Consider the following 13469-nt stretch of genomic DNA (forward strand, 5'->3'; position numbering starts at 1 on the left):
CCAAATAACATCAGCTTGGGCTTCTTGGTTATTCAGAAGAAGTTGTTTCAAGTGAAAAGTTGACGCCGGACGGACGGACGCCGGACGACGGACACCGCACCATTCCATAAGCTCTTCGGGCCAGGTGAGCTAATAATTACACTGAAGACGCATTTATTGGTAAAAAAGATTCCGAAAATAAGGCTCCGATAAGAATTTGCTTCACCCTAAATTAAATCAATTTAAACTAAAATTTTAAAATATATCAGTAATATATTATAAATTATCGTAATGAATGTCTTTGAATATAATTGCGAAATATAGAAATCAAACAATTGAAGGATACAGTGAGTGAATTGTTCCTGGGCATATTGAAGCTGACTATTATGACTAGTAAGTTTTGAAGATTGTCCTTGTTTGTGGATAAGAGCAGATCTGCGATTTAATAAGACCACAGTAAGGAGACAGTCTCTACATAGTTTGAATTTTCAGTAAGAGGTATTGCCCTTTGAACGTGTGCTAGTCTACATTAGCTAACTTGGTAGTGTGGAATTCGCAGAGTGCGAGATGACGTCAGAGAGAGAATGGATAAATATTAGGCAGCCAATGGGCGGTGTTAAATATAGGCAGCCAATGGGCGGTGTTGTAGTGGGCGGTGTTGTAGACGAAGGTAGTCCGTAAAAGTCATATAGTCCCTCAACTATGTACATCGGGATGATGAATGAAACGAGCATTGTGTATATATCGGTTCGGTTTGCCATGCCAAAGAAAGGCTGATGTTTACCTTCTGCAGTAGAGATGTAAACTATCCCTACTTTCAAGCTTGAGAGTGCGTAGTAATTGATGTACAGTATTACCAAAGTGTATTAGATGTCTTAATATAAATCAAAGTACTGAGAGTACTGAGAACATTTCAAAGTCGCACAAAAATGACAAAATGGAAATCCCTAATAACAAAGTGGTATATCTTCGTCACGTTGATGCTATGACCTTGAAACTTTGGAAATACCTTCAATAGACCTTGCTCTTTAATATTTGAAAAAAATGAACTAATTTCATGATTTTTATTTTTGACCTATATTTGACCCCATAACAAGGCTTTGAACTTGATATTCTCTGATAACATGTCATGGAAAAAAGTTAGCCCCGACTAAGCTCTACAAGAAGTATGAAGTGTTCATGCAGTACAACGACAGCTTTCGAAGTTACAAAAAAATGTATGGTCGTTCGAAAAACGTGTAAGGAGTGTGTGGGAATGTCTGTGTGAAGGGTTGAAGGACAATGGTGTGTGGATGTAAGGTCCATTTAGTATAATGCATTGATAAAAAAAACTCTATTTTTAGATCTGTGACCTTGACCTTTGACATTATGATCACGAATTTGTTCGCATATCATGTGTTCCTTGTCTTCTAATACATACTATACACAATATGAACGATATATTTTTATTCGTTCTTGAGATAGAGTGTCCACAAGATCATTTGACCCCTGTGACCTTGAATGAAGGTCAAGGTCAAAATTCTGAAATCTATGTGAGGCCGAACATACACACTATAGATGTACCAAATATCAACTCTATATGTGTCTTAATGAAGGAGAAGAAGCGTTTTTAGTGAAATTTTGGAAATTTTTAATTTTGGCGGGAAAACAAAATTTTCAAAGTGGCATATATTCGTCATTTTTTGATGCTATGACATTGAAACTTTGGAAATACCTTCATTATAACATGCCCTTTGCGATGTGATAAAATTGAACTTATATTGAGTTTTTCATTTTTGACCTATATTTGACCCCATAGCGAGGCATTGCACTTGACATATTCTCTTATAATATGTCATGGAAAAAAGTTAACCCCGACCAAGATCTATCAGAAGTATGAAGCGTTCAAGCAGTACAACAAAAGCTTTCGTAGTTATGGTCGTTCAAAAAACGTTTTAAAAATCTCTATTTTTAGATCTGTGACCTGGACCTTTGATATTATGATCATGAATTTGTTTGCATACCATGTGTTCGTTGTCCTCTAATACATAATCATTCTGAAATATGTACGTTATATCTTTATTCGTTCCTGAGTTAGAGTGTCCACAAGATTTCTGGAAATAAGAATAAGAATCTTTAAGAAAAAAACAGAACCATATCAATATGGAAAACCCTAATTAAATAAGACAATCCATTTGACTACCACCCAGGAGATTAATTGAGAATCACATACATATGGTAGCCCCCGAAGTTGCATTTGGCATATCCGGAAGGCATACTAGCATGTGTTTTCATTGTATGACACCCCAGTCCTTGAGTACCTGTGTTTGCGCTAAGAAACGTGGTCAGAATGACCTAGATTAAAGCGGTCACTTAGATCTACTGACACAGACGAGAACGAAAACAAAGTTGGTTATATAGCGAGAAACAAAAGCAACACGGTTACAGACATGGCACGAAAATCTGGACAGCAGTTACCAGCAGCCTACATGCAGGGGGCATAGATTCACATATAATGCACTTCTATTTCCGGTTTGAGAAAAGGTGAAACAACTCAGCGGGGCAGTAGTCGCTCTTTTAAGGCTTTGCCTTTTCGTAATAAGTTATAGAACACACTGGAACTTTAAGGTAAAACACTTTTAATAATAATGATATACCGATCATGTGTGACACATTAAAATCGAATGTACATCAAAATATGTTAAAATGTGGAATAAGGCCTTGACCTTTTTCCCCCTTTTTTTGTGTATTTACCCCTGTGGCGGATCAAGTTTGGCCTGAAGGGGAAGAAAATTTCCCAAGCATACCTCAAAGCCGTCATTTTTAATTAGACTATATTTGCGGGGCCTCACCCGATGGATTTGCCACTAATTTGTTAAGGTTTCTTAATGGTAAAAGCAGGTCCAGGGTTCATGAATATCGTCTTGAAATCTAGGTATAATGAAAAAATGAAATGTCAGCAACAACTCATAATTGGTGGGGCAGGTTATACAGAGACGTTCAGCCTCGTCCAGGTCTCCCAGTTAAACTTGTAGCTATAGCTAATTCTGTGAGTCCTTTTTAGAAGTTCCTGGATCCTACAGTACCTGTTCACTGGGTCAACCAGACTTGCCAATTTAGTATGTGTGGCAAACTGGATGTGTTTAAAACTATTGATGAGTGACGTAGCGAGTATAGATTCCAACACATCATACTCGCACCCCTCACAATTAATCGTGAGTAAATCCACATCGTAACAACCAACTCCTAACGTCGTTAGAAACACCGTAGTATTGACAACCTTCAGAGAACAAGTGCCGTCTGTAGTCTTTGCCAGGAAAGGTGATGTCGCATCTCCATCATTACCCTCTATACTAACCATGAATACGTCATTCTTTTTAGCCAAGCCAAAATTATACATCACAACATTACGTCTGTTTTCAAATTTCTTGACAAGGTTCCTAAATAGAAGCTTTAGTGGTTCCAACATCACGTAATGTTTTGGATTGTGGTGTTTAATTAAATACTCCGCGTCCTCTCCGACATTACCTCCGACATCAATGATTAAGCTTTGAGAGGTCAGATATGTATGATGGCGATGACGAATATATTGATTATCACCGGACCAAAATTTCGCGTGGGCTGCTTTACAGTCAGGTTCATAATTCTTTACACATTCTTTAAAACGACTCTGTTCGTCCACGTTAAGACGCGTCTCTTTTAACAAAACGTTTCTCGGGCAATCCTTAGGTGTGGCACCATTGAATGGTAAAAATTCCACTTTTTCTAAACCGGTTTCTTTCAATAATTCTGGATCTTCTATACAAACATATATAGGTTTCAGTTTATTCTGTGGCGGCGGACATTTTGACGTTGGACACGTGATCTTTGGTGTCTGTAGACTTGTTTTGATTGGTTGTGGGCACTTGTGGATAAAGTGTACATATATGAATATACAGAGGCTGTTCAAGCATACGAACAGCAGGAACCAGGTTTTCGTACTCCATCTTGTTTGCATCATGTTGATAAATTCAGTCTTCTTCTTTCAATAAGAGACGAATATCCAAGGATCGAGCGATGACTGTCTCTTGAACTATCAGATGCAGTATCAGCACCTGAAACAAAAATAAGGAAAAAAATATTAAACACGTGGGTATAAAATTACATCTCAGCATATTCCACATACAAAACACAAGGAAATCACTTTGTTTCCGCTTGCCATTTAGTTTTCTAGATGTCCGTGTCAACCGGTATGTAGAAGGAAGTTGGCGGGTATTGTTAAGCATTGCATGACAATCACATATCTCACTATCTTTAGATACTGCGTTAATAGAGTTGACCCATGTATAATAGTACAGGTAGCCCTACGGTATATAAGGCCATAGCTACATGTATTCCTTAAATTGTTTCAGTCGTTTTGATGCAAACATTTTTCTTACAATAAAATCTGACGATAAAATTAAGACAAACATAAATTGATAGGTATTGTTGTAATTAATTGTCAATTATTTGTACATCTTTACTAACTAATGAATATTTTAATCAATAATCAACAAGTTACACCGTTAATACATTGCCATAGAGATTTTATATATATTCCAGAACACCATTCAACGGACACGATAGCCAGGGTAACACTGTCTTTCTAGTCAACCTTGCGAATGGTCTCAGTGCAAAGACATTTGTATGAGTAGAAAGTTCTCTGTTATTTATAAAGCTTGTACATGCAGGTATTGTATATAATGTAATACGACGGTTCACAGTTGATTCTAACCTAATGCTTCTGAGAAACAGAGTATTTTTCTTATTTAGTTTGATAAATTTTTTGTACACACACAGAGTAAAAATATGTCAAATGATAACGAGTTTTCTGCCGGAGGGTTTGACGGTTATTTAAAGATCGCTCAACTTCTGCAAATATACGTGTGATGACATGTTAAATCGAAATCGAAATCGAACATGAACTTGAAAGGAAGTGACGTCACGTTTGTTTACAAACAACACAATTTATTTTTGTTAAACAAATTAAATACAAATACATATTTAGAATGCTAATTGCTGTTAGATTAATTGCCGTGTTTGGGTTGTATACAATTGAAAATGTTAAAAAAAAAGAAAACCAAACCAAACAAATACAAAAAATAGGGAACGCTGGAAAGATAAACTGATCAACATTTGTTCGGAAGAATTAAACATATAGTTTAGCACACTAGCCCTATACAATTATATAAACATTCCCTTGAGCTAAACATCGAAACATCTTCAAGTTATTGTTTTAAGTTTAAAAGTAATTTGTTATGCAGCCATACAGTGGACACTCACTCTTACGCTATACAGTTATTGTTTATTTTGTTTTGGTTTGTTTGTGTTTTATGCCCTATTGACAGCTATGGTAATTTATGGACGTGTCAGGTTGTCGTGGTGAGGAAAGACATCCGACCTACGTCCAGTACCTAGCGACTGCCCCAGGTAGGCCTCGAACTCGCGGTGGTGGAGGGCTAGTGGTAGCAGAATTCAGGCGCCTTAACCACTTGGCCACCGCGGCACCTCTATACAGTTGTACTTCTTAGACGACAACATTGACAAAGTGTAGGCTTTACAGGACAAAGGTCCCGTGTTCGACCCTTGATTATTTTGTGTTCTATTTTCAAGCATTCAAATTACGAACAGCTTCAGTTCTGTATAACGCGTCGCTACATGTGACTTTTATGGAATATTGTTTCGAAAGGGGCTTAAACAAATGTTTCACAAATTCGGCATTGGTGCTATTATAGTTTTAACTTACTAAAACTTTATCATACAGCGTTTTTCGTTCAATTGATAGTGATGTGGAATGTTCCACTATAGATGCTGTCCTATATCTAGTGTTCAAACTGCCTTGGAATGAAAGGTTTGACGATTGTTTCTTGTTATTATTTATTTATTTAGTTATCGTCTTTATTTATGTTTTGTTACTTATTTATTTTTTAAATCAGGTTGTTATTTGTCTATATCATCTACTTTTTTGTCACAGAGTAAGTCAGTCAAAGCGTTAGAAAATGACAACAGTCTTGAAATGTTTCTGATATAAACTTTATTTATTTAACAACAATTATGAAACAAGTTATTGCAACTTATATTAATCACTCTTGTTGGCCCGGATGTTAGCGTGTGGGGGGTCTTAGTGTGGGAGGACACCGGAGTACCCGGAGAAAACCCATGTGATCGGGCAGGTGACCCCAACCTTTTCATGTCCGATCGGGGAATCGAACCCCGGCCGCCTTGGTGAAAGACAAGTGCGCTTTTTCCACTGCACCACCCGACCACCCATCAGTTTGTTTATGCAATATTATGCTTAAAAAAGAAATAAAGATAACAAAAAAATGCTATTGTTTGTTTCTGCTCTGGATATATGGCAATCAGCCATCAGAAATATATGCCTAGCAGTGATGTATTTGTATTAGGATCTAGAACCAAGTGTTAACGAGCACTATGATTAGTCGTTTTTGTTTGACGGGAGGCTCGAGTCATGTTTTCCATCCGATGTACATTTACGTCTACTGGTTGTTTAAACCACAGGCCAGTAATCTTCTATTTTTGTCTGTGCGTATGAGTTTACTGTTTGATTTAAATCGAGATGTATAAAGGGCATCCATTGTTTACAGTAATCGGTAAGTCTGTTCAAACAGAGTATCTACACTTGGGTTGTCTAAGAATGTCTACATTTTCTGTATTCTTTTCTTCTATTTTTCCCATTGTGGTGCCTCTCTCGTTTCTTTCATCACTGAGAAGTCGTTAAATTCATAAGAATATGAAACGTCAATCAAATCGCTTCCAGTTTTAAGTAGCAAGCCACTAAAACTAGGACGCTTTTATAAAATGCAAATATTGAAGAAGGTCTACCTGTTTTTATTTGGACAGTCTATCTACTTGGAACGAAGACACTATACACCACAGTGTTTTTGAGTTTTAACTTTTTGGAATGAGTTGTCGTTCAGGTTCAAAGGCGAGGAATTGTTTGTTGTCATTTTTGGATTTTTACAAAAGCAGGAGACCGGATTTGCATTTCTAAAATGACGCAAAAAAACACCATCATCAAATATATTACGTATATAACAGACATACCAAACCTATTTACAATATAGCGGTAAATAACGAAAATTAAAGAAAGCCAATGGGAGAACGAAGTGTCCGAGGGGTAATACATACCGATTCCGAAACTCCATCATACATTTCTCCTGTTTAAACACGACATTGTAGATAAGTATAGCCAAGGTACTATGGTGTTCACGTATTTCAATTTCAAATATCAACGCTTAACCGCAATGCCTCACTTGGTCGAAACAGTTAGGAAAAACATAAAACAATATTCTTATTTCGTTTTCAACTAATTTATCTATGGAATTCTTAACACTAGATTCATAGTAGAACCTCTCTATAGGCTGACTACAATTAAGAGGGAGTAATTAAGACAACAAGGATGGATATATTTATAAACACAATTTGTTATTTTATATACAATGAATACTAGCACACTATGAAGCTAAAATCTGTTATAACTCTTAAACATCACAACACTTGCTGATTGTTAGTAGAGGGGAAACACACATTTACTTATTGGCTGTTGAAATATATTCAGTTATGTATCATGAACGGAGATTAATAAGATATACCCAATGGAATGTGAGGGGGACTGTGTAATATAAATCACAATAATTTAATTTTGCCTATCTCCCCCATAATATTTTTTTTGGGGTATATATCGTATGACGGAACTACTTTTTACACTTCAGAATGCAAAATTACAACGCAGCTTATTTTTAGCGCAATTGTTTAGTTAACGTAAAAATTAAATAAATCTTTAACTGTGCATTTACAAAGTGATTGTCTACTTTTTTAAAATTAAATTATAAAGAATTACCAAGATTTTGTTTTGGTATATACGGTATATACCGAAAAAAATGTGAACTTTGCATAAATCCGCGAAGCGTTTTATGCAAAAAAGTGCACAATTTTTTTTCTGTATATACCGTATATACCAAAACAAAATCTTGGTCATTCCTTAATTAGTTCTTGTTCCACAATCAGTTTCACGAAATGCCTTCGCTATTTAACATGTTTAATTAATCCGAACAAAGTATTCATGTCTTTTAAAATCACGAAATTAAGGGTTTATATTATCTTCCCTTTCTGTTCCAACAGTAGTGAAGACAAATACGGGCTTCCATCTTTTGAGCCCCTAGCATCACCGATGTGACCTAGAAGAACGAAACAGTTGTACGGAGCAGTGTTATTCATTTTTGGCACACAGTATAAATTACCAAATCCTCTAGGTGAAATCAACATGGATGGGGTTCCGTCCATCTTTCTAAAGATATGAGAATATCAGAGATACTAAAACTATGTTTTGAATTGTTTATCGCGAAAAATATTGACCTAGTCTTTTTCATCAGAAGCATAACTGGCGATTGTCATCAATAGAACTTGTATATTCTAAAATAGTTTGATATAAACAATTTCTCTAGCTTTGAGGGATCTTTTTTGGACAATTAGCATCAAATATGGTTTGTTATGAAGACCCTTTGGTTGTGTTATGAAAAACAGTCTTTTTTATATATATTTTGTAAACAATTGCAGGAAGAGTGGAATTACAAGTAGGAGCAAGTCATCGATAGCCTCGTTGGTAGTAATTTGAGCCCAAACGACATACGTGAAATTTTAATGCGGCAACTGTTATAAAAATCTTGCTGTAACAGCCATACATCACGAACTATGATACAATGGTACTATATATAGTATAGAAACATGTATATAGTATAGACACATGCATATAGTATAAACACATGTATATAGTATAGACACATGCATATAGTATAGACATTTGTATATAGTATAGATACGTGTATATAGTATAGACACGTGTATATAGTATAGAAACGTGTTTATAGTATAGACACGTGTATATATTGTATACACATGTATATAGTATAGACACATCTATATAGTATAGACACATCTAGCCGAGGGGACTATTGGTTTTATATAATAGCTATATTTTCAATTATAGTATATCAATTCTATCTTCTTGTAAGATGATGTATATGTACATGTAACTGTTCTGTTTCACTGTGTCTTGAAAAAGAGCGGATCGCTCCGAAAATTTGACAACCTAAACTTGTCCACACTGTTGGAAATACTTCTTTGCCCCACATAGTATAGTATAGTATAGACATATGTATATAGTATAGACACGTGTTTATAGTATAGACACGTATATATATTATATACACATGTATATAGTATAGACACATGTATATAGTATAGACACATGCATATAGTATAGACATTTGTATATAGTATAGATACGTGTATATAGTATAGACACGTGTATATAGTATAGACACGTGTATATAGTATAGACACGTGTTTATAGTATAGACACATGTTCATAGTATAGACACATTTATATAATATAGACACATGTAATATTTATACAGTTCAATCATACAAAATCAAAATAGGAACAACGTAAATACCGGGATGGTGTTATGAGGCTGGAAATTATTTATAACAAGTAAGTAAGTGGTGTGTGTTGGAAACTCGTTGTGTAATTATTGATTGGACAAGTTTAAATGTGTCAACACATACTACAACTACGTTCTAACGGTTATAAAGTGCCATAATACAATAACACCACAATCGGAATATAGTGTTAGGAAAGATGAGGACATCAAACAAAATAGTATTAATTACTATGCCAAATGACAAGAGTTAATTAGTTTAGCAAAACAGCATCACAACTTCAAGGAAAATATACATGGTATACAACGGGAAAACCTTCAATGTTTAAAAAAAAAGAAGAAGAAAAAAGGTAAAATAACAAAAATATTGATGTAAAAAAGATGCGAGAGTGAGTAGCATAATATATGACGCCATGTTCTAATGTCTTCTGGGGTTATAATCACTTTTTTAAAGTTTTACAAATTCTTATTAATTTTAAAAGCAAAAATGCATCTGATAACATTTATAAACTAAATTCCGATGGTTTGCAGAATATGTTTTTCAAGTTCTTAAAATATTAACGATTTCAACTGACACACCATTGTACTTTTTCACTCTAGCCTTAACTCGCCACTGTGTCGCCATTTTTAATTTTTAATTGTATAGAGTTGAATTTTGCTGTAAAATTTAAAAAGTCCAAGGTTTTGAAAATCATATGTTACAAAGTGGGAAATTATACAACACAGATATTTCCTAACGCATTTATCGAAGGAAGCCTTTTTGGTTATTGAGCCCAAAGAAAGTGAAAAACTACACACACACAAAATAGTATAGCAATAAACCAGAGTAACATTATCCCCTTATTTTATAGAATAAAATCTTACATAAAGCTCATACGAAATGGAAACTGATCTTAAGATATTACAGCATGTTTGAAAAAGCGATTGTTGTAGTTTATATATGTTTTACAATCTAATTATTATCCGAAACGAAAGATACTTACATTGATGTTAGATACGTGCAGCCTTGCTGTCTGATCGCCACCTTCAAATGATATCCAGGTTAAGCAAATTGTAAATACACGGTTGTCAATAGTGCGCTAATGTATTCGGTAATAGTCTTATGCGGTAAGCAACGTAGTATGAGCCGTTTTATCCAGGATGGTAGTATTTTGTATAAATCCCTATTTTATGTAGACACAACATTTATTACAATTTAACATATCAATTCATATTTAGCTGCCATACACACAGTGCCGTGGAACAACACACAGTGCCGTTGAACAGATCGCTTCGTCGTCATATATAGTTCAGTTCATTGGCAGACATTATAATATCTGCGCCGATCTGATTGGTCCAACGCTTAATTTGTCTGGACCATAGACAACTAGCGAAGGAAAATCACGTGCGTATTGAACTGAACCCAATTCATTCCATAGCCGGGTCCTAATTTAAAAAAGCCCATCACAATAAGGTAAGAGGAGCAGGTGTCGTTTAACAGGGCTCATTCCCCGAACACCAAATCTGGAGAATTGAAAGGAAGGTGTTTATATAGGAAATCCTTTCAAGTTTAGTCATAGCCTGTTTCAACTAAGAATGTCAACTCATTTTGTAGATATGATACTTAAGTCAATAATAAAATGGATACAAAGTTTTTGTTTCCTACATATAACTGTAATACACATTTAACACAGAACTAAGTAATAGAAAATAATCATTAAATATTTTTTTTTTTACATTATACGAAAAAGAAATTCCACATTGATACTAATGCCAGCAATTAAATACAGTTTCTATTCCTACATATAACAGTTATAGACATTTTATACAGCACTAAAAGATAGCCATTATTAAACATAAATATAAACAGTAAACCTTTCTGGAGCTAAAGTAGATGAAGAATTTTGCATGAATCATGATGATTTTAGTTGGAATGGATTTTTGGAATTCAGAAGTTTTGCCAAAAAGCATAATATCTTCCTTTATTTCGACTGTTTGGTCAGTTTTTAAGTATATCCATCTACGTATGTCTTGCCAGAAGTTATTTGTTATTTGACACTGTTAAAAAAGATGTTCTATAGTTTGTATGCTTTCTTGGCATAAATTACATAAATCGCATTGTTTGATTCCAATTATTTTCAAATAATGATTAAGTGGAAGTATTCTTGAAAGAGGCCTGAAAGTGACCCATTGAATGCTAGTTTTTAAGTCCATAAATAAAGTTTCTAAATCAATCATTTTGAGTCCTCCCTCACTATAGTCTTGAACAATTGTTGAGCGTTTTATTCTATCAATTGGTGATTGCCAGACAATTTTTTTTTTCAATGATTGAATTATGTCTTGAGTAGGGAGAGATGTAAACAGGTGATTCATTTTTGCAATGATAAGCGATTTAAGAACAGTTATTCTCCTTATAGGTGTTAAAATTCTTCTTGACCATTGATGTAACTTGCCATCTATAATACTAATAATTTTGTTGAAATTTACAGTAACCATGTCTTCTAAATTGACAGAGAAATCAATCCCAAGTAAGGTAAATTTGGTTGTTCCCCATTTTAGTTTTTTCAGTATTTTCTTTTAACCCTGATATTTTAGCATATTTATATCATATAAAGATTTTGTGCCATTTAAAATAACGTATGTGTCATCAGCGAACTGTGAGAGCCCGTGTTCTTTGTGATTTATGTTTATGCCCTAAAGTTTTTATTGTTTTTTTACCATGATAGCTAATATTTCAATTATCAAAAGAAATAAGTAAGATGATACCGGATCCCCTTGTCTACAGCCCCTTTTTATGTCTACAAAGTTGGGTTAAAAAACATTCTGTATGATAGCCGAGGAAGTTTTTGTATTAAAACATAACAGATAATAATATCAAACTGAAGTCACACAAGTTAAACACAATTAAGAGAAATCTGAAAATAAGTACAAGTTTAACTAATATATGACAATAATTATAAGAGAATTCACACAAATCTGAAAATACAAGTTTAACTAATATATATCATAATAAATATATGACTGATTCTGAAAATTGTTCTAAATATTGATTATTATTTTGCAATTATTAACAGTTATTGATTATCTGATTAGAAGTTGATTTACCTGTGCAATTTACCTGTACACCATTTCTGCAATAGACTATAGCTCACTATCATCACAACTGGCCACCTATGTAAACATGTGATTTTAAGCAGAGTTGGTGTTCGGGGAAGACCCCGTTTAACAGATAACAGCACACGTGTCATCGACCTATTACTGAAACCTGTTCATATACAGATTGCTCTGTTATTTGTGTGGAAATCTCTGATGGATTGGTGGTTTTTAAAGGAATAAGCACTTACCGAGAAATAATCGCCAAAGTTAGGAAGTACAGGTTCAGTTTTTATGTTCCAGATCACTTACTAATAACAGTTTTACTCTAAACAGGCTTGTAGTGATTTCACTACAAAAAAACTATATTCAAATTATACAGCGTTGTATTATTTTATGGATTTTCAGAATAAGTCTCATTTGTCTTTGTAAAATGTTTCTATCGCCAAAGCTCGTTCGGTGTATTAAAACTGACAGAGTGTAATTAGGGCAGTATCTTTAACTTTATTTCATCATGGGTACTATTTTTGAATTTGTTCTTCATTAAAAATTGCTCTAAGTTTTGCCTACCTACCTTGTCGTATCGTTTGTGATTGATGTTTGTCATTGTTGTTGATTGTAATGAAGAATTATCTTATACATCTGACCTGAAAGGCGTCCTTTTTCTGTTTGTAGATATATGTATTATTATGGTTTAATGTACTGCAGTCTCTATTAAATTTACCTAAAATTCTAATTTATCTACTATAATGACCGTCAAGCAAATTACACAGTGAAGTCAGGGTTGCCCTCCTAAGCACGATACTAATGACCGTAGTGAGTTGAATTAATACAAGACAAGACAAGACAAGACAAGATTTTATTCTTTTAAACCACAATTTACATGTGATATTAAGAAAATATACAATGGGTACATTCAAGATAGAGTACTTGCTGTTTTAACCAGGAGAACGGACTCTC

The 13469-nt window shown here is 34.3% G+C and overlaps 1 protein-coding gene across 1 annotated transcript; it reads right to left on the reverse strand.

The window, feature by feature from the left end:
- Positions 1–2268: 2268 nt before the first annotated feature.
- LOC110463239 lies at positions 2269–10695 on the reverse strand. Its single transcript, XM_021517673.1, has 2 exons — positions 10421–10695; positions 2269–4052 (listed from the first exon to the last, which is right to left on the reverse strand). Exon 2 carries the CDS (start codon positions 3956–3958, stop codon positions 2945–2947), a length of 1014 nt encoding a protein of 337 aa, XP_021373348.1. The 5' UTR covers positions 3959–4052; positions 10421–10695; the 3' UTR covers positions 2269–2944.
- Positions 10696–13469: the final 2774 nt, after the last annotated feature.

This window comes from Mizuhopecten yessoensis, unplaced genomic scaffold (assembly GCF_002113885.1).
Source record: "Mizuhopecten yessoensis strain PY_sf001 unplaced genomic scaffold, ASM211388v2 scaffold10879, whole genome shotgun sequence".
Taxonomy (NCBI): Eukaryota; Metazoa; Mollusca; class Bivalvia; order Pectinida; family Pectinidae; genus Mizuhopecten; species Mizuhopecten yessoensis.